At 44.0% G+C, this 27,563-nt stretch overlaps 1 protein-coding gene across 3 annotated transcripts in view; it reads right to left on the minus strand.

Annotated features, from left to right (window-relative positions):
- Positions 1 to 311: 311 nt before the first annotated feature.
- The window catches only part of LOC132821803 (fibroblast growth factor 12), a 366,432-nt gene continuing 339,180 nt past the window's right edge, over positions 312 to 27,563 (minus strand). For all 3 annotated transcript variants that reach the window (XM_060834612.1, XM_060834611.1, XM_060834610.1), the window contains exons 4-5: positions 25,695 to 25,893; positions 312 to 4,037 (exon numbers count right to left, since the gene is read on the minus strand). In XM_060834612.1, the coding sequence (XP_060690595.1) occupies positions 3,916 to 4,037; positions 25,695 to 25,893 (321 nt within the window). In that variant the 3' untranslated portion in view covers positions 312 to 3,915. The remainder of the gene's footprint in view (positions 4,038 to 25,694; positions 25,894 to 27,563) is intronic.

The following is a 27,563-nucleotide window of genomic DNA, read 5'->3' on the forward strand; positions in this document are numbered from 1 at the left end:
TTGGCATTCTCTGGTTTGAGCTGTCAGGGTGTTAGATATCTTGTGCCAACTAACAGTCTCCTGGGGTCAAAACTTCCTCGAAAGTTCATTCATTAAAATGCCCGAGTCCTGGAGCTTTTAGATTTCTGACGCTGACAACCACATTGCCACTTGACAAGTGACAGATCAGGCCTCATAAAAAATACCCCATCCAGCAAACAAGACAGCACTGGGAGAACTCAGTATTCAGCTAATTAAAAGCAACTGAAATAATTCTGCACACTTCTCTGCATTTATTAAAAGAGCATTTATTGTGTCTTTTTATAGTTAATAAAGATTAAAATACTGGAAATATTTAAACTGCCATGCAAAACCATTCAGTTATTCAAACATTCTGCTCCCCGAACCAACTATTTAAGCATCAAAGTGAAAGATACACAGCAAGTGTTTGCAGCTTTTATCTAAATCAGGGATCTGATGGTTTGCCTTTGAAATAGCCTGTTAACTACAGTTCACAATCTCCATTGTTCTATACACATAAAAAAACTCAACCCCACAATTAGTCTTCAGCAAGCAAATGACTCCTGGATATCTCTATTATATATAAAACTGTCTGAGACCTTAAATTAGTTTCCAGCAATTAACTTATTCCAGAATATGTCCTGCTCTATAAACTATCTGAACTATTCAACTCAATTCCTGCTTGCAATTCACAGCCAGGTATCCATTATCCTAATTATAAATTACGTAAACCTCTCAGTTACATTCCAAACTGTAGTTCATTCCTGAGTACCTGTTATGTAACATATAAAATCACTCAAAGCCCTCAAAGTAGCTGTTAACTCACTCATATTATTCTATAATATAAACCATCCTCACCCCTGGATTAGATTCCAACCTGTAGCTCACTCCTGGTTACCTGCTAATCTAAACATGAATAATTAGAAGTCCTGAGTTTAATTTCAGTATTTCTGTTTTACAGATGGTGTGGCTAGCTGCCTTTCAATGGCAGTTGATCACATCACATATAGGATACTTGTCCAGGAGGCATTTACAATCTGTCACTGTAACACCAGCACTGCAGAATTAGCAAGAAGATGCCAGCAGTTGATGGAAATGTACGGCTTGCATTACACAATGCTGCATTAATAGCACACGCATCTTCCGATTCCCTTCAGGGACAGCACAGTTCAAGCATTTAATTAACATTTGCAGAGTGGTAACATAGACTTTGCACCATATATTTATTAATGGTTACAGTCATGGACAAAGCCTGCAGAGATACTGAGGAGCTACCCAGAGCACTCATTTGGTTCCTTATATGACAATGAAGCCCTGAGCCCCGATCATATAAAAGGAAAAAAAGGCTGCATTTCTATAGCACCTTTCATAACTTTTAATTCAAGCCAGAGCAACATCGCTGAAACAGAGTATTGGGTCATATATAACATTGCTGTTCATTGGGTCTTGCAGTGTGCAATTTGGCTGTAGCATTTCCTGCAATATATATGCTATCCCTGGGTAATATCCTCCAAAAGCATAGCATCGGATTACATAATATTCAGGTAACATCCAGTTCTTCTCCGACAACCTCACTATTGCCTCTGGTTAGTCATGTTGCTTGTCTAACATCCAGTGACAGGTAAGTAAAAATAATGATTCAGCTAAAACCTTGGAAGATAAAACCATTCTCTTTGATCTCCACCACAAATTCTGTTCTCAAGTTCACCAGCTCCATCCCCATCTCTGGCAACTGTCTTGAGCTGATTTAGAATGTGCACAAACCCGATGTTGCTACTGATCCTGAAATGAACTTCCAAATAAGTCTCTGATCCATCACTGAAACTATTTCCACCTCCACAACATCACCACAGCACTGCTTCCATCTCTTTCATCAACCCTCACCCATTATTTAGTTATCAGGAGTCACGGTGATTCCAAGGAGCTTTTCGTAAGTTATGCACTCTGTAAACTTGAGAACATTCAGACATTCCATGTCCTAACTTGCAATAAGCCTTGCAGCAATGGTACTTCTGCCTCCTGATCTACACTGTCCTTCAGTCAAGCAGCAGTTCATTCTGTATTCGGGGCTGATGTTTACCAAATCCCTCATTCATTTATGTCTGCCCAACAAAACATCCTCCAACCCTTCCACCTTGGGTGTTTCTGTGCTGCTGGAATTCAGGTCTTGTGTTCATCCCCCAATTTTAATCATTCTCTCACCAGTGAAAGTTATCAAAGCTTTACCCTCTGGAATTCCTTTATTAAACCTCTTTGTCTCACTGCTTCGCTTTTTCTCTTTAAACCTTTCCATTTTCAGCAAGATTTTGGTCTCCTGTCCCAATGCCAACCTTGTTTGACTTGCTGATTACACCCAAGTGGGCTTTCAATTCTTTTAAAAGGTGTTATATAAATGCAAGGCATTATTGTTGGTGTAAAATATACACCTTGTTAAGTCAAGGGCTTCTTAAGGAGCGAGCCAAAATTACAGTTCTGTGAACCATCTATTTGTGTTAATTGTATCTTTTTGTTCTGCAGCTAATGACTGTCGGTGTGTATCATTGTCAGCGCCAACCTGCACTCCTTAAGCCAACCAAACCAGCAGTTAATTAGAGCCGTAAGGCTCGTTAATGGGTGAAAATGTAAGTTGAAGCTGCAGTGTTGATGTGGAATCTTGCAGCAACAGAAATATGATACCGCGCACAGGCAGCCAATATCATGAATGTGTAAATGGGCTGGAGACTTGTTTGAGCAATCCAAATCCATCCAGACATTCAGTGCAACTCAAATGTCTTGGGAACAGTCAGCAATCCCGAATATGGCAGAACAAAATGGTCGCAAAACATAAACCACCAAACCAGTGAGCTGGAAGCTGTTCAAGGGTGCATATCTAAAAATTCAACATAATCTCACTGTGGGTGTTTTTTCAATTATTTCATGGGATGTGGGTATTGCTGGCAAGGGCCAGTACTTATTGCTCATCCCTAATTGCCCCTGATAAGGTAGTGGTGAGCTGTGTTCTTGAACCTCCGCAGGCTGTGGGATACAGGGTTACACCCACAATACTGTTAGGAAAGTCTTGAAAGGTGGTGACCAGAATTTCTGCAAATTAAGATCATTCAACACAAATGGGCCCAGTATGCACAGACTGGCTTCCTACAATGCTCTACCCTCAAAGGATGAGTCTGGACTACTTTCAGAAGAAGGACTTGGAAATGGGTGAGGAATTCCATGGTGGGGTTGGGATTGAGGGTGGAGCAACTTGAATGAAATGCAGTCTACTTCCCAGAGGCCAACTGTTCACCCAGCCAACAGACATGGCGCCGTCATGCCCAATAAGAGTTGGACATTGTCTTTATGTTTGACCAGTTGTCCTTTCCTTTCCTAGTACTGGAACGTCACTAAGATGACATGGCGAGTTCTGGATCCTGACAAGAGTTGGTTGGGGCTCAGTGAAGGTGTGGGTAACACCGTCAGAACACAGAGCCCTGCATCTGCTGTCTGAATGAACTGTGATGGGTTCACTCCTCACATGATACTTGGTGATTGCTAAACAAAATCCTCTCTTCGGTTTTAAGGATTTCAACAGTGGAGAAGCAAGAAAGGCCTTTGGATTTTGAGGGATATTTGTTTCAAATCTCAAACGTGTAGGGTATTTTAAGTTTCTTTTTTTTTTCCTTTATTTAATGTTTTGGAGATGAGTTTACCACAGGGTCGAGAGTTTTGCATAAGAGGAAACAGAATGAAAATCAAGTCCTGATTTAATGTTTCTTTGTTCTTTCAGGCAATGGCTTCATCAGTTCATCTAACGGATTGCATGTTCAAAACCATCCTCACTCCTGGATTTGTTTGTTCTCTCTAATTAAATTCTTTTTTGTTTGATTCTTGTAAGTTGTGCATATGGATCCAATCCAGCTTCCTGAGGCCTTGGTCCTGCTATGTGGACTCCTCCTGATTGACTACCTTGCCTCCATTCATGGTTGGCGTTCCTGAACTCTTCCGTGAGCGTCCGGCTTTGTCCCCGATTTCATGCATCGACGGCTCTCTGTACATGCAAACTGGAACAGAGAAAGAGGAAAGGAAAACAGAATGGTCAAACTCAGACTTGCTCTTAAATCAAACAAAAGGAAATCTCACAGTCGGGGAGTTTTCTGCCCCATCATGCATCAGCTTCTGTGAAAATCATGACATTTCCTACCAAAGGCCTTGATGGCAGCTCCACTCTGAATAGTTAATTGCTTCATCCTTTCATTTCAGTGAGTAAACATTCATTCTAAAGTGCACACAGTTCAACTTCACAGAATGGTTACAATGCAGGAGGCTATTCAGCCCATTGATTCTATACTGGCTCTCTGAAGGATCAATTTGTCAAGTGCCATTCCTCGCTCATCTCTCCACGGCCCAGCACATTCTCCCTTTTCAGATAATAACCCAAGTCCCTCTAGTAAGCTTCAATTGAACCTGTTCCCTACACTACATCCTCAGGCAGCGCATTCCAGATCCTAAGCACTCGCTACAAAAGATCGCTTTCTCTCAGGCTGACCTTGCTGAAACGCATTTAAAGAGAATGTTCACTATAAATGCTCTGCCTACGCATCTGTTCAAAGCAAGGAACACCGGTTATCAGAGACTCCTCTGTCTTTAATGGTTTTGAAGGCCTTTCTATGTCCTCACTGGTAATATTTCCCACTTATCGCTCGATAAACCTCTTCTGCCTTAAAATATGCCCCTTTCACCAAGCTTTTGGCACGTCAATATTTCCCTGTGTGGCTCCAAGTCAGCCTTCATTTGTGAATTGTCCCTGTGCAGTGCCTTGGCATGTTTTACTATGTGTTAAAGCCGAGTTGAAACTTATCTTGGATGGAGCAGTAAACAACAATATTTTAGGATTAGCAATTCCAACGTGCAATTGCCCATGGAGCTCTGAGCCGTAACAACAACAACTATGCTCCTACTCTCAGAGCCCTGCACTCAGTCTCACATTTCTCAGAGAGGCTTGGGACAATGTTCAAATCTTTAAATGGGGTCACAGTGCGAGAAAATTTTGGGAAGCACTTGCTTAAAACTGAATGCAACAGAATGGAATTTCAGTCAGTGCTTAGAATGGGTGGCAGATCTGACCCAGGATTATGCTACGAGTCTAGAGGAATTTTTGAACCGTTTTGTTAAACAACTCACCAAAATGCTTAAGGACAAGGACACACACTGACAGTAAGAATGCAATAATACAGAAATATATCCTTCAGGTTTTAGTTTCTACCATCAGAATTGCCTTGGACCAGTCTGGGAGGACTAACCTTACAGTCAATGTCATGCTGAGGCATTCTGGGAAGGGTGTCCTCGCAGTCAGTGTCACGGTGAGGCATTCTTGGATACGTGTCCTCACAGTTGGTTTTAAGGCGAGGCATTCTGGGAAGGGTGTCCTCGCAATCGATGATGCAGTGAGGCATTCTGGGATCAGTATCTTCACAGTCAGTATCTCGGTGAGGCAGTTTGGGATGGAACAGTGAGCGTGTTCAAACTCTCCTAAGCAGGAACTAAACACTAAAGGACTGGTATAAGATATAGGGGTTCCAACTCATTGGGCACTGGCTTGAGTAATTGGACAGGAGAGAACCGTACCATCGGGATGGGAGCCACCTGAACCGAACTGAGACCAAAACCCTCGTGAAGAGGCTAAGTAGGGTAGTCAGAAGGACTTAAACTAGTTAAGAGAGGGGTGCTCAGAACAAGAAATTGGACAGAGAGTATGGAAACAGTCAGGAATCTAACTTCCGGCACAACAGATAATGGGACAACTATGAGAAGGGGGACAGTCAATGGAGGAATGAGGGTGTTGTACTTAAATGTGTGCAGTAGATGAAACAAGTTAAATGAGTTTGTAACGCAGATTGAAATTGGCAATGTCATGAGTATCACAAAGACATGGCTGCAAGGAGATCAAGAACTAAATATCCAAGGATACACATCTTATCAAAAGGACAGGCAGATGGGCATTGGGGTGTGTTTGCCTTTTTAGTAGAAATGAAATTTAATTGATAGCAGAAAGTGATGTAGGGTTGCAAGGTATAGAATCTGTATGGGTAGAATTAGTCATAGAGTCATAGAGGTGTACAGCATGGAAACAGACCCTTCAGTCCAACCCGTCCACGCCAACCAGATATCTCAATCCAATCTAATTCCACCTGCCAGCACCCAGCCCATATCCCTCCAAATCCTCCATTGTCATATACCCATCAAAATGCCTCTTAAATGTTGCAATTGTACCAGCATCCACCACATCTTCTGGCAGCTCATTCCATACACGTACCACCCTCTGTCTGAAAAGGTTGCCCCTTCGATCTCTTTTATATCTTTCCCCTCTCACCCTAAACCTATGCCCTCTAGTTCTGGACTCCCCGACCCTGGGGAAAAGGCTTTGTCTATTTATCCTATCCATGCCCCTCATAATTTTGTAAACCTCTATAAGGTCACCCCTCAGCCTCTGACACTCCAGGGAAAACAGCCCCAGCCTGTTCAACCTCTCCTTATGGCTCAAATCCTCCAACCCTGGTAACATCCTTGTAAATATTTTCTGAACCCTTTTAAGTTTCACAACATCTTTCCGATAGGAAGGAGACCAGAATTGCACGAAATATTCCAACAGTGGCCTAACCAATGTCCTGTACAGCAGCAACATGACCTCCCAACTCCTGTACTCAATACTCTGACCAATAAAGTACAGCATACCAAACACCATCTGTCCTATCTACCTGCGACTCCACTTTCAAGGAGCTATGAACCTGCACTCCAAGGTCTCTTTGTTCAACAACACTCCCCAGGACCTTACCATTAAGTGTATAAATCCTGCTAAGATTTGCTTTCCCAAAATGCAGCACCTCGCATTTATCCGAATTAAACTCCATCTACCACTTCTCAGACCATTGGCCCATCTGGTCAAGAACCTGTTTTAAACAGAGGTAACCCTCTTTGCTGTCCACTACACCTCCAATTTGGGTGACATCTGAAAATTTACTAACCATACTTCCTTTGCTCGCATCCATGAGAAACCACAAAGGAAATAATACCCTGATGGGAATTACGTACATGCCTCCTAGCAATAGTCAGGATTTGAGGAAGAAAATTAAATCAGGAGTTAAAAAAAGCGTGTAAGAAAAGCTCCATTACAATAGTCAGAGGGAATTTCAATCTGCAGATGAACTGGGAAAATCAGGTTGGTAGCGGATCTGAAGAAAAGGAATTTATGAAATGTCTATAAGATGGCCTTTTTGGATTTGGTGACGTGTAATGAAACAGACTTGATTAGAGAGCTTAAGGTAAAGGAACCCCTAAGGGGCAGTGACCATAAGATGATAGAATTGACCTTGCTGTTTGAGAGGCAGAAGCTGGAATCTGATGTAATGATATTACAATTGAGGAAAGGTAACTACAAAGACATGAGGGAGGGGTTGGCCAGAATTGATCGGAAGGGGACACCAGCAGGGAACATGGTGGAGCAGCAATGGCAGGAGTTTCGGGAGTATTTCAGGAAACGCAGCAGAAATTCATCCCAAGGAAGAAGGAACATACTTAGAGGAGAATGAGGTAACCATAGCTGACCAAGGAAGTCAGGGACAGCATAAAGGCAAAAGAAAAAGCATAAAATGAGCTGAAGATTAGTGGGAAGCCAGAGGATTAGGAGGCCTTTTAAAAACTAGCACAGGATAACTAAAAAAGCAATAAGGATGTGTGGGGGAGAAGATTAAAGATGAGAGTAAGCCAGCAAGTAATATAAAAGAAGATTGCAAGAATTTTTTTTAAGATATCTAAAATGTAAAAGAGAGACAAAAATTGATGTTGGACCACTGGAGGATAAAGCTGTAATAGGCAACAAAGAAATGGCAGAGGAATTGAATTTGTACTTTTCATCAGGCTTCACAGTATAAGACAGTAGCAGCATACCAGAACTTCAAGTGAATCAGGGTAGAGGTAAGGGCAGTGGCCAACACTAAGGAGAAGGTGCGGAGGGAGCTGAAAGGTCTGAAGGCGGATCGATCACCCAGACAGAATGGACTACCCATCCCCACCCCACCCCCAGGGTTCTGAAGGAAATAGCTGTAGAGATTGCAGAGAGTGGACACTTAGGAGTGGGCACTGCTCCATCCCAAATTCTTTTTAAGGATGGTCGCTGGTGACTAGTGGAGTTCCACAGAGAAGCACAACTATTCATGTTATTTACTGACAATCTGAATGAAAGATCTGAGGGCATTGTTGCAAAGATAGGTACGGGGACAGGTAGTGTTGAAGAATCAAGGGGGATGCAGGCAGGCTAGGAGAGTGGACAAAGGAGTAGCAGATGCAATATAATGTGGCCAAGTGTGAGGTTATGCACTTTGGAAGAATAGAGAGGTAGACTGTTTTCTAAATGGGGGTAGGCTTCGGAAATCTGAAGCTCAAAGGAACTTAGGAGTCCTAGTTTAGGATTCTCTTCAGGTTAACATGCAGGTTCAGTTGGCAGTTGAATGACAAATGCAATGTTAACATTCATTTCAAGAGGCTGAGAACATAAGAACAGACATGCATTACTGAGACTGTATGAGGCTCTGGTCAGACTGTATTTGGAATACTCTGAGCAGTTTTGGGCATATACTTAGAATTAGAATGAGATTTTATTGTCTTCTGTCCTAAAGTACGGGGATACAGGAGTACAGTGAAAAGTGTATAAAGTTGCCATTGCCACTGCCCTCTTAGGTTAAATTAGAAAAATAAAGAAATAAAATTGAAAGCAGAGAAAGTGAGAGGAAAAATATAAAAGCTGATGGAACGGGTGAATCTGTCCTGGGTTTCAACTTGAAACCAGGAGTCCACGCTGTGCAGAAAGTATGGGCTGGTGTTAGAGAGGGTCCAGAGGACATTCATGAGAATGATCCTAGGAATGAAGGGCTTGACAAATGAGGTGCAGGTGAGCACTCTAGGTCTATGCCCAATACAGTTTAGAAGGATGAGGGGGAATCTGGTTGAAGCTTCCAGAATACTGAGAGCCCTGAAGAGTGTGGACATGGAGAAGATATTTCTACAAATAGGAGAGATTAGGAACTTGGGGCTCAGCTTTCGAGGAAATGGGTTTCCTTTTACAACTGAGAGAGGAAGAATTTCTTCAGCCAGAGGGTGGTTAATCTGTGGAACTCATTGCCACAGATGGCCGTGGAGGCCAAGTCATTGAGGGTCTTTGAGACAGATAGGTTCTCGTTTAGGAAGGGGGTCAAGGGTAATGGGGAGAAGGCAGGAGAATGGGATTGTGAAACATACCAGCCATGATTGAATGGTGGTGTAGACTCAATGGGCTGATTGGCCGAACTCTGTTCCTTACAGTTTGAAAATAAATCAGAGTGACCGAATATTCCATTTCTCATCTTCCTGTCCCATCCGGGGAGAGGTTTGGTGGGTGAGTAGGTGGGGAGTAACTTGGCCATTTTATCTCAGGATAACAAAGATGACACAATCCACTCTTACCACTGATAATGTTTGCCGAGCTCAATGGGGAAGTGGTTAACTGAAATCCCTTTGGTCATGTGAGGATTAATGGTTCTAAGTATGCCAGCACACCAAGTTCTTGTCACTTAGATTTGTGCAGTTCTGCCTCAAATAGTGAATTATGCAAAAAAACTCTCTCACCGGCATCATTGTCTCTTTTGTATTGATTCGCCTCATGCTGCTCCCTCTTTCTTCCTAGACTCTGAATATCCAATCCTGCATAATTGTTCTCCTCCCTACATCTTGACAAATCACAGATCTTTCATTCCAACTGATTCATTTCCTCACCTCCCACTTCCTTTTCTCCTGCAACCTACGGGGTTCTGTCACACAAAGACTGGCATCAATTAGTTATCATGCACAGAGTTCACCTCCCATTCTCCCGTCAAAAACCGCATTAGACTTGTCCAATTATGTTTCTTAGAAACACCATGCTATATTTCAGTCTATTAAAAGGGCTGTACAGATAAAAGGTATAACTTGCATTTACATAGTGCCTATCAGGATGTCAAAAGACAGTGTAGAGCCAAAGGTGTACTTCTGAAGTGCAGCCACTGTTATTGGAAATACACTGGCCAGTTGTGAGAATGATCTGATCATGTGGTTACAGCCAATGTGGTAAAGAGACAAATATAACCATCACAGCTTTAGGGAGAATGCACCTGCTTTTCTCTGAGACAGCGTCAGGAAATAGTTTCTGTCCACCCGAGAAACAGAACTGAAAATCATAGAATCTCCACAGCATGGAAACAGGCCGTCGGCTCCACACCGACCCTCTGAACAGCATTCCACCCAGGCCTAGCCCACTTCACTATCCCCGTAGCCCTGCATTTCCTATGGCTCAGCCACCTAGCTTGCACATCCTTGGGCACGACTGGCAATTCAGCGTGGACAATCCACCTGACCTGCGCATCTTTGGACTGTGGGAAGAAACCGGAGCACCCGGAAAAATCCCATGCAGACATGGGGAGAACGTGCAAACACCACACAGACAAGTTGCCCGAGGGTGGAAATGTACCCGGTTCCCTGGCAATTGGGGCAGCAGTGCTAACCACTGAACCAATGTGTTGGCCACTTGGACAATACTCCCACACAGAGAAATAAACTAGGAGCATTATGTCCTCAATTGTTTGGATTGGGACATAAAGGACCTTCTGTCTCAGAACTAGGAGTACCACCCACCGGGCTTGGTTTGAGTTCCTGTATCTAATAGAGATCAGGCTCACAATTAAAGGGGAAGAGACAGAAATTTGAAAATGTCCCTGTCACCATGGGAGCCATCAATAGATATGGACCTAATGCATCAATATTCACTGACTCTGCAAGTCCCACATATTAATATTTCATGACTGTGCAAGTGTTACACATTAATATTTGATGGCTGAATATTAATGTTCAACATTCAGACAAAAACATAAAAAAGGGAATTCAATGTTGTCCTGGAGTCAGCAGTTATTGAAAGTTTCCAAAAGATATTTTATAGCATTTATTTTTAATGTAATTTATTTTTGCTAATCAGTACCATATGAAAGAAATACCACTGTACATCAGTATCCATCAGGGTCTTCAACCACTCTGTTATAGTTCATATCCAGATACATACTGTGGCTACAAGGGCAGGTCAGGGGCTAGGATTTCTGTCAGAAGTAATTTACCTGCTAACTACACAAAACCTACTTACCATCTCCAAGGCACAAGTTAGAGATATGGTTGGAAACCCTCAGCTTGCTGAATTAATACAGCTCCAGCAATACTCAAGAAGCTCGATATACCTAAGGTCAAAGTAACCTGCTTGATTGGCACCCCATCCACCACATTCAAAACTCACTGACTTCATTACTGATCCACAGGGGCTGAAGTGTGTGTCATTGAAGGGTCAGTACTGAGCGAGTCCTGCACCGTCAGAGAGTCAGTACTGAGTGCCGCACTGTCAGAGCTTATTACTGAGGGAGTGCTGCACTGTCAGAGCTTATTACTGAGGGAGTGCCGCACTGTCAGAGCTTTATTACTGAGGGAGTGCTGCACTGTCAGAGGGTCGGTACTGAGAGAGTACTACACTCTTGGAGGGCCAGTACGGAGGGAGTGCTGCACTATTGGACGATCAGTACTGAGGGAGTGCTGCATTATCGGAGGGTCAGTATTGCTGCAGTGTCAAGGGTTCAGTACTGAGGGAGTGCCACACTGTCAGAGGGTCAGTGCTGAGTGAGTGCTGCACTCTTGGAGGGTCAGTACTGAGGGAGTGCTCCACTGTTGGAGGGTCAGTACTGAGGGAGTGCTGCACTGTCAGAGGGTCAGTACTAAGGGAGTGCTGCATTGTCAGAGGGTCAATACTGAGGGAGTGCTGCACTGTCGGAGGGTCAGTACTGAGGGAGTGCCGCACTGTCAGAAGGTCAGTACTAAGGGAGTGCTGCACTGTCAGAGGGTCAATATTGAGGGAGTGCTCCACTGTCGGAGGGTCAGTACTGAGGGAGTGTCGCACTGTCAGAAGGTCAATACTGAGGGATTGCTGCACAGTCAGAGGGTCAATACTGAGGGAGTGCTCCACTGTTGGAGGGTCAGTACTGAGGGAGTGCTGCGCTGCCAGAGGGTCAGTACTGTGGGAGTGTTGCGCTGTTGGAGGGTCAATACTGAGAGAGTGCTCCACTGTTGGAGGGTCAGTACTGAGGGAGTGCTGCACTGTCAAAGGGTCAGTATTGAGGGAGTGCCACACTGTCAGAGGGTCAGTACTGAGGGAGTGCCACACTGTCAGAGGGTCAGTACTGAGGGAGTGCCACACTGTCAGAGGGTCAGTACTGAGGGAGTGCCGCACTGACAGAGGGTCAGTACTGAGGGAGTGCCGCACTGACAGAGGGTCAGTACTGAGGGAGTGCTGCACTGACAGAGGGTCAGTACTGAGGGAGTGCCGCACTGACAGAGGGTCAGTACTGAGGGAGTGCCACACTGTCAGAGGGTCAGTACTGAGGGAGTGCCGCACTGACAGAGGGTCAGTACTGTGGGAGGGCTGTGGAGACCCTTGCTACCTCCCCAGGTGAATATAAAAGGTTCTGTTGCAGTATTCTGAGGGAGAGTTGCACAGTGGTGGTCGGTGCGGCGCCCCTCAGTCAGCTTCACCTAAACTCCGAGTCCCTGGAGCGGAAATTCGCTGCCACATTTCCTACAACAGTGACTACACCTCAGAGAGTACTTAATTGGCTGTGAATAGATGGATATTTGATCAACAAGCAGCAGGAGTTATGGGGTGCAGACAGGAGTTGAGGTCATAGTCTGTCATCTTTTCTGAAGGAGGGGTCAAATGGACTACACCTGCTTCTGTGTTCAATGTTGTTAAAGTGCTTTGGGATGTTCAGTACAGGAGGCACTACAGAACTACAAGCTTTCTCTTTAACCTTTTGTTTGGCATTTGTTCTGTTCAGCTACTTGCTCAGCAATTTGCTCTTCTGCACCCTGTGGATTCCAAAGTAGGGAGAAGTAAGCCCAAGTAGGAACCCAAGTAGGAATAAGTGCAGTGTTCCTCTCCGTTAACCCTACAGGACATATCCACAACAGAGACGCAGAGAGAGAGAAAGAGAGAGACAGGGAGAGAAAGGGAAATGGCAGTTACAGTGTTGACATGTTACAGTTATTCCAGTGAATCAGAGGAAATGAAAAACATACCCATTCACAGCACTCTGTATATTGAACTTAGAGACATGAACATAGACCAATTTTCTTTTAGTTATGAATGTGCAGTGAGCCCCACAGGCTGAATCACACTGTACAAAATACAACACCTTTACCGAACAGTGTCAGGGCACAGGAGTACAAAACAACAAATCAGCAATGCAGAGTCACAGAACAGAGGATTCAAGCACGTTCACAAAGCAATCTTACAGCGTTGAAACTAGTTACAAGGATACATGGAGCCACAATTAGCAATTTAAACACACATGCTAATTATACATGATTGGGAATTAGAGTTGTGTAAGGAGGCAGTATTCTTTCATTGACCCAGATTGGCTAACAAACATGTTTCAGGACATTTGTACGAATTGAATTGAAATCATTGGACCCAAAGTTCAAGAAACTGATGAAAAGAGTCACCTACGCTTTGAGAAGTGAATTCTTTAAATTGTTAGCATGTGATTGTTTTTTTGGTCACCTTGCGATAAGAAGGACGTTATTAAACTGGAAACAGTGCAGAAGAAATTTACAAGGATGTTGCCAGGACTTCAGAAGGTTTGAGTTATAGGAAGAGGTTGGACAAGCTAGGACATTTTCTTTGGAGCATAGGAGACTGAGCGGGCATCTTATAGAAGTGTGTAAGATCATGAGAGGCATGGATAGAGTGAATGCACTCAGTCTTTCTCTGAGGACTAGAGGACATCAGTTTAAGGTAAGAGAGGAAAGAATAAAAAGGAACCTGAAAAGGAACAAAGAGGGTTGTATGCATATAGAATGAACTGTCAGTGGAAGTGGTTGAGGCGGGTACATTAACACCATTTAAAAGGCATTGGGACAAATACATGCATAGGAAAGGATTAGAAGGATTTGAGCCAAGTGCAGGGAAATGGGGTCAGCTGGATGGACATTTTGGTTGGCACGGACTGGTTTGGGCCAAAGAGCCTGTCTCCGTGCTGTAGGACTCTATGACTCTATAAATCTGTACAGATGGACCGCTTAGGACAGCTGCAATGTGAGATCTAGCCCAACTAATTTATCTCCATTTCTCTCCTGTCCTCAGGCAACATTGCGGTGTCTACAGAATGACAATTTCTGCTGTCAGTGTATAAGGTGCTGACTGTTATGCATGACTTAGTAAGCAGTACTCTCCCCTCTATATGAACTGTTATGTGTTCAAGTTACATTTGCAGAACCTTGCCAGCTGACACTCCCAGGTGCCATCTTTTGGATGTGGTGTTAAGCTGAGACATCCATTTTTAATTATGTCACTGGATGTTAATGGTTGACAGGTGGAGGCAATGGCCTAGGCAATGGCCTAATGGCCCACTGGACTGTTAGGCCAGAGACTCAGATAATGTTCTGGGGCCCAGGTTTGAATCCTGGTGGAATATGAAGTCAATAAGTATCTGGAATTAAGAGTCTAATGATGACCATGAATTGATTGATGGAAGAAAATAACCCATTCGGGTTCACTATTGCCCTTTAGGGAAGGAAACTGCCATTCTTACCTGGTCTGGCCTACATATGACTCCAAGTCAACAGCAATGTGGTTGACTCTTAACTGACTCTGGCGCAGGTGCTGGAGTTTAGAGTCAGTAGTGTAATGCTGGGAAGGCACAGCGGGTCAGGCAGCATCCGAGGAGCAGGAGAATCGTTGTTTCGGGCAAAAGCCCTTCATCAGGAACACCTATTCTCCTGCTCCTCAGGTGCTGCCTGACCTGCTGTGCCTTCCCAGCAGCACACTCTTGACTCGCAACTGACTCTGGGCAATTAGGGATGGACAATAAATGCTGCCCGTGAATGAATAAAGAAATTAGTGCTTTAGCACCACCTTTCCATTTAATAGTTTCAGACAAAACCATTAGGGTCTCATCAGTACCACACAACATCATGTCTGTGCTAAAGTGTCTTTTTGAAAACCCTTTGGATCTTGACCAGCAAGTAGATGAATTGCTTTATTTATATACAGTAAAAATTTGTAAATATATATTACTTTCACAAATATTTCCAAAATCATGTGGGAGTTGAGCAGAATAATTGAGAGAAACCATTCCCTTTCATAAAAGGACTGAGAACTGGAGGGTACAGATAGATGATAGTTTGCAAGAAATGCAAATACAATCAGAGAGAAAATGTTTTCACACAGCGAGTGGTTTGTGCCAGGAACACGCTGTGTATGGCGGAGGCAGGTTCAGTCGAGGCATTCAAGAGGGTATTAAATGATTATTCAGGCTAACAGGGAAAAGGTTGGAAAATAGCAATGAGCCATAATGTTCATTCAAAGAGCCCAAGCAGACATGATGGGCTCAATGGCCTCCTTCCTCTCCCGAACTGTTCTGTAATTGTAAGGTGTTTGCGGATGCTCTGCTGGAGTGACTAACGAGCAAAGTCTGGCACTAAGCCTCAGTAGGTGATATTCAGGTAGGTGGATTTTAAAGAGCATCTTTCAGAGGGAAGGGAGAAATGGAAACAGGGAGAGGTTTAGGGAATGAATTCCAGAGCTTCTGGTTTACACATGGCAGATGAGCAAGAAACCAGAGTAACAAGAATGAAGAAATCTTGGAAGGATTTAGTTTGGGGGAGTTTACAGAGATATTGAAAACAAGGACGAGAATTCGAAAATAGTGTTACTGGGAACCAATATAGAGCATAGAATGTGATGGGTGAAGAGGGTTTAAGTTAAGGTTTGGTTAGCAGAGTTTTGGAGAAGCTCAAAGTTACAGGGTAAGGAAATCCATCAAGCCACCTCATTTACTGATGTCCTTTAGGAAAGGAAATCTGCCATCCTTACCCTTGCCATCCTTGCTATTCTTCTGGTTGACACATTGACTCTAGAGTCAGCAACCTGTTTGTTTTTGACAATGTCTAAAGTTGTCCAGTAGTCGCTCAGTTCAAGTGGCAATTAGGATCAAAGGGATTTGATCCTAATTGCCACTTGATTCTGTCATTTCAAGGACTTTGTAGGATCCAATGAGATCTCCTCTGATTCTTCAAAACTCCAGATAATATCAGCCAAATCTCTCTTCATAGAACAGTCCCACCATCCTGGAGACAAGTCTAGTGAACCTTTGTTGCATCCTTCCATAACAATATCTTGAGGCAGGTAAGGAGACTAACACGACACAGCGTTCTCCAGGTATGATCGAAACAACTCCTACTCAAGTGAATGAAGATTTCACTACTGCTGCATTCAAATCTTCTTCTGATACAAACTAACATCCTTTAGCCTTCCTATCGCCTGCTGCACCTGTTTGTTAGCCTTCAGTGACTAAGCCACTCACATCTCTTTATACATTTGCAACCACTTACATTTAAGAAATTCTCTGCACATATGTTCTTCGCACCAAAGTGAATAACCTGACATGATTCCACATTATATTCCACCTGCTGTCTCTTGTTTATTCGCTAAACCTTCCAAGTCCTCCTGAAAACTCAAGACACTCTTTCCCCTTTGTATCATCTGCATATTTGAAAATAATACATTTAGACCCCACCTCCGAATTATTGATGTACATCATGAACAGCTGAGGCCCAAGTACTGATCCTTTTAGAACATAAAACATAGAACATAGAAAAATACAGCGCAGTACAGGCCCTTCGGCCCTCGATGTTGTGCCGATCCAAGCCCACCTAACCTACACTAGCCCACTTTCCTCCATATGCCTATCCAATGCCCATTTAAATGTCCATAAAGAGGGAGAGCTGAAAATGTGTTGCTGGTTAAAGCACAGCAGGTTAGGCAGCATCCAAGGAACAGGAAATTCGACGTTTCGGGCCAGAGCCCTTCATCAGGAATCATACTCGGCTCTGGCCCGAAACGTTGAATTTCCTGTTCCTTGGATGCTGCCTAACCTGCTGTGCTTTAACCAGCAACACATTTTCAGCTCTGATCTCCAGCATCTGCAGACCTCATTTTTTACATAAAGAGGGAGAGTCCACCACTGCTACTGGCAGGGCATTCCATGAACTCACGACTCGCTGAGTAAAGAATCTACCCCTAACATCTGTCCTATACCTACCACCCCTTAACTTAAAGCTATGCCCCCTCGTAATATCTGACTCCATACATGGAAAAAGGTTCTCATGGTCAACCCTATCTAAACCCCTAATCATCTTGTACACCTCTAACAAGTCACCCCTAAACCTTCTTTTCTCCAATGAGAACAGCCCCAAGTGCTTCAGCCTTTCCTCATATGATCTTCCTACCATGCCAGGCAACATCCTGGTAAACCTCCTCTGCACCCGTTCCAGTGCCTCCACATTCTTCCGATAGTATGGCGACCAAAACTGCACACAATACTCCAGATGCAGCCGCACCAGAGTCTTATACAACTGCAACATGACCTCAGGACTCCGGAACTCAATTCCTCTACCAATAAAAGCCAGTACATTATAGGCCTTCTTCACAGCACTATTTACCTGGGTGGCAACTTTCAGAGATCTGTGTACATGGACACCAAAATCCCTCTGCTCATCCACACTACCAAGTATCCGACCATTTGCCCAGTACTCCATCTTCAAAAGCCCTTCATCAGGAATACACTTGCTTTGCCCAAAATGTCGATTTTCCTGCTCCTCGGATGCTGCCTGAACTGCTGTGCTTTTCCATCACCACTCTAATCTAGACTCTGGGTTCCAGCATCTGCAGTCATTGTTTTTACCTAGTAGTCAGAGTTTGTCAATGTGAGAATAATCCATTTATTTCTAATCTCTGCTTTTTTCCTTCTTAGCTAATCCTTAATTCATGCCAGTAAATTATTGTTTATCCCATATACTTTAATTTTGCTAATCTTCTCAAAAGCCTTGTATAAAATTCCAAGTACACTATGCCTTTTGACTCCTCTTTATCAATTTTATTAGTAACATCCTCAGCTCCAACGTTGAGGGACGGGCAAGAAATATTGGCTTTGTCCTGATGCCCATATCCCATGGATATATGGATATAATAGGATATAATAGGAGACCAGCCAGGAACACCTTCGAGTAATTGAGTCCAGAGGTAACAAAGGGACAGATGAGGGTCTCAGAAGCCAAGTCTGAGGTTACCACACGGAAGCACACACCACAAAGTCTGGTGCGCTGGACAATTGCTGACCCCCTCACTTTGTAAAGGCAGTGCACAACAGTAAAATAGAAACCAGACGGCCCCATGATCTGATCCTTGGTCTGCACTGATTTAACTCCTCTTCATGAAGGTGCAACATTAAAACTGATTTCAGCCTGAGGGAAGGAGGAAAGCCAAAGGCTGAATAAAATGTACATGTTCTGAATAAAGGGTGAGACTGGGTTATCAGAGGGAAGAGAGAAATGGAGACGTTTCGAGGTTTAGGGAATGAACTCCAGAGCTTCTGGTCCAGACAGAGATAAGCAAGAAGCCAGAATTGGAAAAGTGAAGAAATCTTGGAGGGGTTTAGGTTTGATTGGTTAGTCTACAGAGATGGAGGGACTTGAAAACAAAGGTGGGAGTTTTAAACTAGTGATATTGGGAGCCAATTTAGAAAGTGATGGGTGAAGAGGTCTCTAGATTTCCATTCTTATTGTTGATGGCAAAGCCATTTAAGCCCTGCAACTGCTGCGCCCCTCTCACATTTTTTAAGGTTCCGTTCAATATTCTTTGGTTCTTGGGCAAAATGTTTTGACCTTTCAGCACATCGTCCTCACCTCACCATCAACCTTTTTTCACCTGATTACCCCCTCATGAATGCTCACGTGATCTTGTTATATGAACAGCGTTTAAGCAATTTTTCTGGGATCTACAAGGTACAACTCAGGAGTGTAACGGAATACTCCCCACTTGCCTGGAAGGGTGCAGCTCCAACATCGTTCAACACCATCCAGGACAAAGCAACCCACTTGACTGGCACAAGCATTCACTCCTTCCACAACTTAGTCACTCAGTCACAGCGTTTGCACAAGGTGCACTGCAGAAATCTCCCAGTGTTCTTTAAGTAGCACTTTTCAAACCTGTGACAATTAGTATCTAGAAGGACAAGGGCAGTACACACATGGGAACACCATCACCTGCAAGTTCCCCTCCAAACCACTCACCATCCTGCCTTGGAAGTATATCGCCGTTCCTTCAAGATCACTTGGTCAAAATCTGGAACCCCCTCTGTATGGGCATTGTGGAACTATGACAGCACATGGACTGCCACAGTTCAAGAAGGCAGCTCACCAGTACCTTCTCAAAGGCAACTATGAGGGGCAATAAACACCGGCCCAACCAGTGATACAGACATCCCATGAATGAATAAAAGAAACAATTTGCTCAACTGACAAATGCAGAAGAGGATTGTGACTTGTTGCATTATCTTTTGATAAAACACTTTTGAATGTCTGAGCCGCTGAGGTCCCTGTTTGGATGTGGCTTGGAATGTTGCCCAGCAATTGAGATGATGGCGTGGTGATCATATCACTGATCTCACAATCCTGAACTGAGTGCTCAGAGGATGTGGGTTTGTAATCCCACTGTGGAAAACGGTAATAATACAATTCAACAAAAATCTGGAATTAAACGTTAGTTTAATGCTGGCTGCTCTCAGTGGTTGTATAACCCCAAATAAACCAAAGAACTGAACACAGTATCTCAATCACAGCTGGTGCAAAAAGGAACCTTACAAAGTGTCTTAAATGACTGAAAGGGAAAGAAAGCCTTCCGCACATTTCCATGTGAATATCGCTGGTTGATATCAAGGAATATTCGGCTGATCCAGGCATCCCCTGAAACCAATCAGGGTAATGCCAGCAACGCTCTGTGATATTATCTCAAAATATCCATATTTCATTCTCTCAGTCACTTTGAAGTCTGCAACATGTGGAAAGAGGGTACAACATCTTAAAACAAAGGTAGACAATAATGATATTTGCTACAGGATACAAAGGACATTGTATCAGAGAAACAATTCTTTTAAGGATTTTTCATGGGATGTAGATGTCACTGGCTGGGTCAGCATTTATCATTTGACAGGGCAGTTAAGAATCAACTACATTGTTGTAGGTCTGGAGTCACATAGGACAGGCCAGTCCTGGTATGGATGGCAGATTTCCTTCGCTAAAAGGACATTAGCAGACCAGATGGGTTTTTCCTTTGAGAAATCACTGCACTTGAAACGTTTACTCTGTTTTCTTCCCACAGATGCTGCCAGACCTGCTGAGTTTCATCAGCAATTTCTGCTTTTGTTTCAGATCCCCAGTATCTGCACTACTTTGGTTTATTTGGGGTTATACAACCATTGACAACAATCAGCATTAGACTAATGTTTAATTCCAGATCTTTGTTGAATTGTATTATCACCATCTTCCACAGTGGGATTACAAACCAACAACCTCTGAGCCTTCAGTTCTAGATTGCGAGATCAGTGACATTTCCACCATGTCCCAGAGTCCAGGCAAAGCAGCATACAAACTAATTTACAATACTCAAAACTAAAACTAGGACTCAAAAATAGCAAAGAACTGTTGGAGCAATTGTCCAAAATCCACCAAAATGCTTTGAGACTCAGTATTCAATTAAAGCTTTCAAAACTGACACAGGAAGATTTCTGGCGAAAAGTGCGGTGCTGGAAAAGCACAGCAGGCCAGGCAGCATCCGAGGAGCAGGAGAATCAATGTTTCAGGCATAGGCCTGTTTCTGTTGGGTGAAGTTTTGCAAAACCAAATGGGTAGATGGAATTAAAATATGCATCAGCCATGATCTAAGTGAATGGTGAATCATGGGAGCAGGCTTGAACTGCATTCATGCACAACCGTTCACAATCCCAAATGCTAGTTGTACCCAGAATTTACATGCAGAAACTGGACATTCAGCCCAACATGCTCATGCTGGTGTTTAGACTCCACAAGGTTCTCCTACCACCTCAGTGGCATATCCCTCTATCCCTCTCTTTCTCCACTTTTATCCTGCTTCACCTTTGAAATAACTCCACAGATATCCCATCATCAAGTCAGCCTTTATTTATATGTGGAAATTCCCTGACACTGATCCAGCTCCCTCAGAGCCAGCTCTCAGAGTGAACAGAACCTCTGATCTTCCTGTTTATATCTGTCAGCCAGGGATCCCTGACTCAACCAGGCTGACAGCCCCAATCAGGGAACTCATATTCTCCCAGGTCCACCTGGCTGACCTCAATTAATCATTTTGCGCCACATGGTATCGAGCCCCACATTCTCACTGTTCAGGATAGGGAAGTCGGGAATGCACTTTGGAAATTTGTTTTTTTGGGAGAATTCAAGAGTTAGGAGCAGGAGTAGAGCATTTAGGCCATCGATCCTGCTCAGTCAGTCATTAACATCATAGTTAAAAAAATCACACAACACCAGATTATAGTCCAACAAGTTTAATTGGAAGCACTAGCTTTCGGAGCGCAGATCCTTCATCAGGTGGTTGTCAATGCTTCGAAAGCTAGCGCTTCCAATTAAACCTGTTGGACTATAACTTGGTGTTGTGTGATTTTTAACTTTGTACACCCCAGTCCAATACCGGCATTGCCAAATCATTAGCATCACAGTTGATCTTTAACTCCAATGTGACTTTCGCCCCTACTTCCCATTTCCTGACCGACAAACAATCTGTCAACCTCAGCCCTAAATATATTCAATTACAAAGCATTCACAGCCGTCTGTGGAAGAGAATTCCAAAACCTCACCACACATTGAATGAAGAAATATTCCTCATCTCCATCTGAAATGACTAGTCCCTTATCCCAAGTCTGTGCCCCCTGTGTACTGCATTTCCTGAGCAGGGGAAGAAAATCTCTCAGGATCTACCCTCACTGGCCCACTCACACTCTTAGCCTGTAACATATGTCCATTAATGGAGAGAAACTACTGTATCCCAATATATTCCCAGTTAGGACTAGCAAAGCAAGGGAGTACACATTGAATTGTACAGAGGATCAGAGGAACCTTGGTGTACATGTCCATAGATACATGAAAACCGCAGGACAGGTAGATGAGGTGGTAAAGAAGGCATATGGGATACTTGCCTTTATTAGTCAAGGAGAGAGTGAGGTCTGCAGATGCTGGAGATCAGAGCTGAAAATGTGTTGCTGGAAAAGCTCAGCAGGTCAGGCAGCATCCAAGGAACAGGAAATTCAACGTTTCGGGCATAAGTCCTGACGAAGGACTTATGCCCGAAACGTCGAATTTCCTGTTCCTTGGATGCTGCCTGACCTGCTGCGCTTTATTAGTCAAGGCACTGAATTACAAGAACAAGATGGTTATGATGGAGCTGTATCTAACAATAGTTAGGCCACAGCTGGATTACGGCGTGCAGTTCTGGTTGCCACATTATAGGGAGGATGTAATTGCACTAGAGATGGTGTGGAGGAGATTCACCAGGATTCTGCCTGGGCTGGAGTAACTCAGCGATAAAGAGAGACTATAGAGGTTGGTGTTGTTTTCCTTACAATTGAGAAGACTGAGGGAGGATTGCAGTGATTGAAGTGCACAGGATTATGAGGGTGATGAACAGGGTAGGTAGGGAGAAACCTTTCCCTTAGCAGGGTCACGATTTTAAGCTAAGGAGCAGCAGGTTTAAAGGGGTTTTGAGGAAACAAATGTTACCCAGAGGCTGCACCTGAAAGGGAGATAAAGAGGATTATCCTCAAGATGTTTCAGCAGTATTTAGATGAGTATTTGAAATGCCATAGTGTATAAGGCTACATCCCAAGTGCTGGAAAATGGAATGAGAATAGATGGACAAGATTGACTGGCCAAAGGGACTTTTCAATGCTGCACAAAATCTGTAACCCCCCTGCTGGAGTGTGGAAACATTGCTCGTATTTATTGTTCAGTCAAGCATCAAAGCTGCTACTACTGCAGGGACATCCATTGAGAAAATCGATTACCAGATTCATTTCAAAACATTAGTATGGATGAATTTCAAACAGCTGAATATTATGCAAGCTTAACTTTAAAAAGCTTTTGAAATTGACTATGAAATGCAGCCATCTCATACAAACAAAAAAAAACACAGAGGTGGATGTTTCCTGACTGAACAATGTTTCTGCTAATTCATTCACGTCGAATGCACAACTAAGTCTCCTGGAACCTGGTTTCTGCTGTGCGTTCTAAAATCATGAGTGTACAATGGCTTGTCAGCTCTGCTATTGGGTTTTTATTTTGCAAAGGTCTTTGTAATGTCAGTGAGCAAAGGAAATGCTCACCAGCACATTGCAATATCTCCATAAGCAGCAAGCAAACGTGCGTGGGCAAAGCAAGCATTACCCATCAATCACTGTGACAAAGGTTTCTCCAAGTGATTCTTTCCCATTCAAGACAGCGCATTGTAGGGGGAGTGCGTTTGGTACAGCGTTAAAATGTACTGTGGAAGGTATCGCTGATGAAGAGCTTTATATAAATAAGCAGAAATGATACTTAACAGTGAGCAGTGAGATAGGGTTGGAGGAGGGAGAGGACAGTGACGGTGGAGAGAAGGCGAGGATGGGGAGAAGGGCGAGGAGGGATAGGAAGGAGAGAGAGGGTGAGAAAGGAGGGAGAGGGTGGAGAGGAGGATGTCATAGAGGACCATGGAGATGAGAGAGGTGGTTCAACAATCTTTAGACAATTTGCTACATCTCAGTACCTCACGCTCTGTCATGCTATCATACACAGCATGGCAGTGATGATATGAGGGGTAACTGTAAGTTATAAGATGCTTTTTGAATAACGGCTAGTGTCATTGACAGACCTCAAGCCCAGGGATCTGATACCAGCCCAACACCCACAATGCTGCCTCACACTGGAATACACCTTCTGATGCACCAAACCCAGCTGCTGCCATGACCCAACCCTACAGCACCCCTTAACCCCTCTCCCCATGGTCCCCTGACCCAACCCTCCAGCACCCCTTAACCGCTCTCCCCGTGGCCTCCTGACCCAACCCTACAGCACCCCTTAACCGCTCTCCCCATGGTCCCCTGACCCAACCCTCCAGCACCCCTTCACTCCTCTCCCCACGGCCCCCTGACCCAACACTCCAGCACCCTTCACTCCTCTCCCCACAGCCCCCTGACCCAACCCTCCAGCACCCCTTAACCCCTCTCCCCATGGCCCCCTGACCCAACCCTCCAGCACCCCTTAACCCCTCTCCCCATGGCTCACTGATCCAACCCTCCAGCACCCCTTAACCCCTCTCCCCACTGCCCCCGAGCCAATCCTCCAGCCCTCCTTAACCCCTCTCCCCACGGCCCCCTGACCCAACCCTCCATCATCCCTTAACCCCTCTCCTCACGGCCCCCTGACCCAACCCTCCAGCACCCCTTCACTCCTCCCCCACGGCCCCCTGACCCAACCCTCCAGCACCCTTCACTCCTCTCCCCATGGCCCCCTGACCCAACCCTCCAGCACCCCTTAACCCCTCGCCCCACGGCCTCCTGAGCCAATCCTCAGCCCTCCTTAACCCCTCTCCCCATGGCCCCCTGACTCAACCCTCCATCACCCCTTAATCCCTCTCCTCACGGCCCCCTGAACCAACCCTCCAGCACTCCTTAAACCCTCTCCCCACCATCCCCTAACCCAACCCTCCAGCACCCCTTTAACAACTCTCCCCAGGGCCCTCTGACCCAATCCTCCAGCACCCCTTAACCCCTCTCCTCACGGCCCCCTGACCCGACTTTCCAGCATTTGGTACACGTGCCTTTATTGGGCAGTGCACTGAGCAGAGGAGCTGGGATGTCATGTTGCAGCTGCACAGAATATTGAATACTGCATTCAATTCTCATCGCCCTTCTATAGGAAGGACATTGTTAAACGTGACAGGGTGCAGAAAAGGTGTACAAGGATGTTGACGGGACAGGAGGGCTTGAGTTATCCAGAGAGGCTACGTAGGCTGGATCTTTTTTTCCCTGGAGTATTGGAGACTGAGAGATGACATCTTAGAGGCTTATAACATCATCAGGGGCATGGCTAGAATGAATAGCCATGGTCATTTTTCTACGATGGGGGCGTCTGAAACTAGAGGCCATAAGTTTAAGGTGAGAGGGAAAAGATTTAAAAATGACCTGAGGGGTAACAGTTTCACGCAGAGGCTGCTGGGTGTATGAAATAAGCTACTCGAGGAAGGGGTGGAGACTGGTATAATTACAACATCTGAAAGGCATCTGGATGAGTATATGAATAGGAAGGGTTTACAGGGATATGGGCCGGGTGCTGGCCAATTGGACTGGATCAGATTGGGATGTCTGGTCAGCGTGGACGATTTGGACCAAACAGTCTGTTTCCATGCTGTGTGACTGCACGACTAACAGCACTTCTGAATGTGAAAGAAAAGAGAAAAACGAAACAACGTATGCCTAAGAATAATAAATAAACTGCTCTCCATAAAGTCTAACAAGCTCTGGGCGTTATCAATGAATGACAATACAAGGGATCGAACGTGGAGGCTCTGAAAGGCGGTTTTGCTTGCCCACTGTAGAGTTGGGTACTCACAGGAAATAGTTCTGAGGCTGTGAGAACATCAGGAGCTATTGATCCCACTTACTCATCCAGACTGTCAAAAAACCTCACAGGATTCAGCATCACAGGTAAAAGAAGAAGCCTACCTTCGATTGGTTTTGGTAGAAAATGGGAGGATGGCTTGGTTTTCTTGACTCGGTTCCCCTTCATGACCTGGCCATCCTTGTTGAGTCCCAGGAACCAGGCCCGGCCTGACTCCTGCTGCCGGTATAGAGTTGAGGAGTAGATGACGTAATAGTTCTCAAAAACTGACTCTTTGAACTTGCACTCTGCCGTGAAAAGCTCCTGTTATAAAAACACACAATAAAAAAGACACGATTGGTTTGCTGCAATGTAGCATTGCACAGTGCGGTAATGATATGAATTATTTTGCCTGTGCAACTTCTTGAAATATATGTTATTCCCAAGATTCAAACATTGAGCAGGTTCAAACCCTGCTGCCTGATTCCTATTTTGTACCCTGTCCCGTACCCCCACTGTTTGCCTACCTACAAAGACTCCTGGAGTAGCTTTACAATTCCCACTGCGCTAACATTTCTGAAGGACAAAGTAAGGTTTGGCCTGACCCATATCTTAACCCTGGAGCCATAGCAAGATTGCTTCCCTGAGCTTTTGGTTGCTGTATACTGTTATAATTCCAGCTGATCTTATTATAGACAAGTCAGATCGCAAATTGAAAGCTTACTTGATGGATTACACTTTTCTCTTTTGTGTTTTAATAAGTTTGTTTCACACCAAACATAATCATGTAATATTGCAGATTTTCATTTTAATATTAACACAGAAGTTTATTACACAAAAGAAATGAGGATTAAAGAAAATAAATTAGACTATTCACATATAATGCATGTTTGAAGATTTTGAAACACAAAGTATGATCCCATTAATCCCAACAGCATCCCACTGCAGAGAGTATGTCCTCTTGTATCCAACACAGAATATGACTTACCTGCGGCTTCAATTTCTGTTTGTGAGAATTTGATAACCTCTTCCTTGATCCATTGCATAACTGAGCTTAAGACTTTCTCAACTTCAAATTCTCTTCAGGACTTTAACGAAACACTTCTGATCTGGAACTTTTGCTGACCTTCTTACACCAAGGTAATCTACTTTTTGCAATTCTAATCTATCTTTTCCCGCTGAGCTGAAAAGTTCTTTTCCAGACGTTTCATTACCTTACTAGATAACATCTTCAGTGGGCCTCATGCAAAGTATGCTGAAAATTCCTATTTTCTATTCATATATTTAGGTTTCTTTGGGTTGGTTCTGTCATTTCCTGTGGTGATGTTATTTCCTGTGGTGAAGTCACTTCCAGTTCCTTTTCTCAGGGGGTGGTAGATGGGGTCTAACTCGATGTGTTTGTTGATTTCAACAACAAACATATAAATAGAAAGCAGCAATTTTCAGCATTGCTTTACATGAGGCCCACTGAAAATGTTACCTAGTAAGGTAACAGAACGTCTGAAAATGAACCTTTCAGCTCAGCGAGCAAACCTACATCCAAAACCTCAACCTGAGCTACAAATTTTCTCAAAATTCACTATCTTTTCCCTTTCTCAGGAGCAATTGCTTTACACATCCATCTTCAGCTTGCGACTCTGAAGAGTTACCTAAACCAAAAATACAAAAAAAAGTCTGTTTCTTCAAGCTGTTGCTCTTAAGCCTGAAAAGAACCCTGGAACCTTCTACCAGAAAGCTGATGGAGTATACTGTTTGGTTCCTTTACTTGTAAACTCTCCAAATATACCCAAATTTCCACTGGCCTCCAAACCAACCTCCTTCAAAACATGCCTAAAAATAAACTAATATGATTACAGAAATACTCACGAGCAAATCATTAAACCCCTTCAGACACACAGGAAATTCATATGCCACAAATTCAAATTCACAAGTTCAAATTTAAACATAGCTGAGATATACTGTATATGTACAACAGTTAGACCCAAACAATACCA

This window comes from Hemiscyllium ocellatum, chromosome 13 (assembly GCF_020745735.1).
Source record: "Hemiscyllium ocellatum isolate sHemOce1 chromosome 13, sHemOce1.pat.X.cur, whole genome shotgun sequence".
NCBI classification, from domain to species: Eukaryota; Metazoa; Chordata; class Chondrichthyes; order Orectolobiformes; family Hemiscylliidae; genus Hemiscyllium; species Hemiscyllium ocellatum.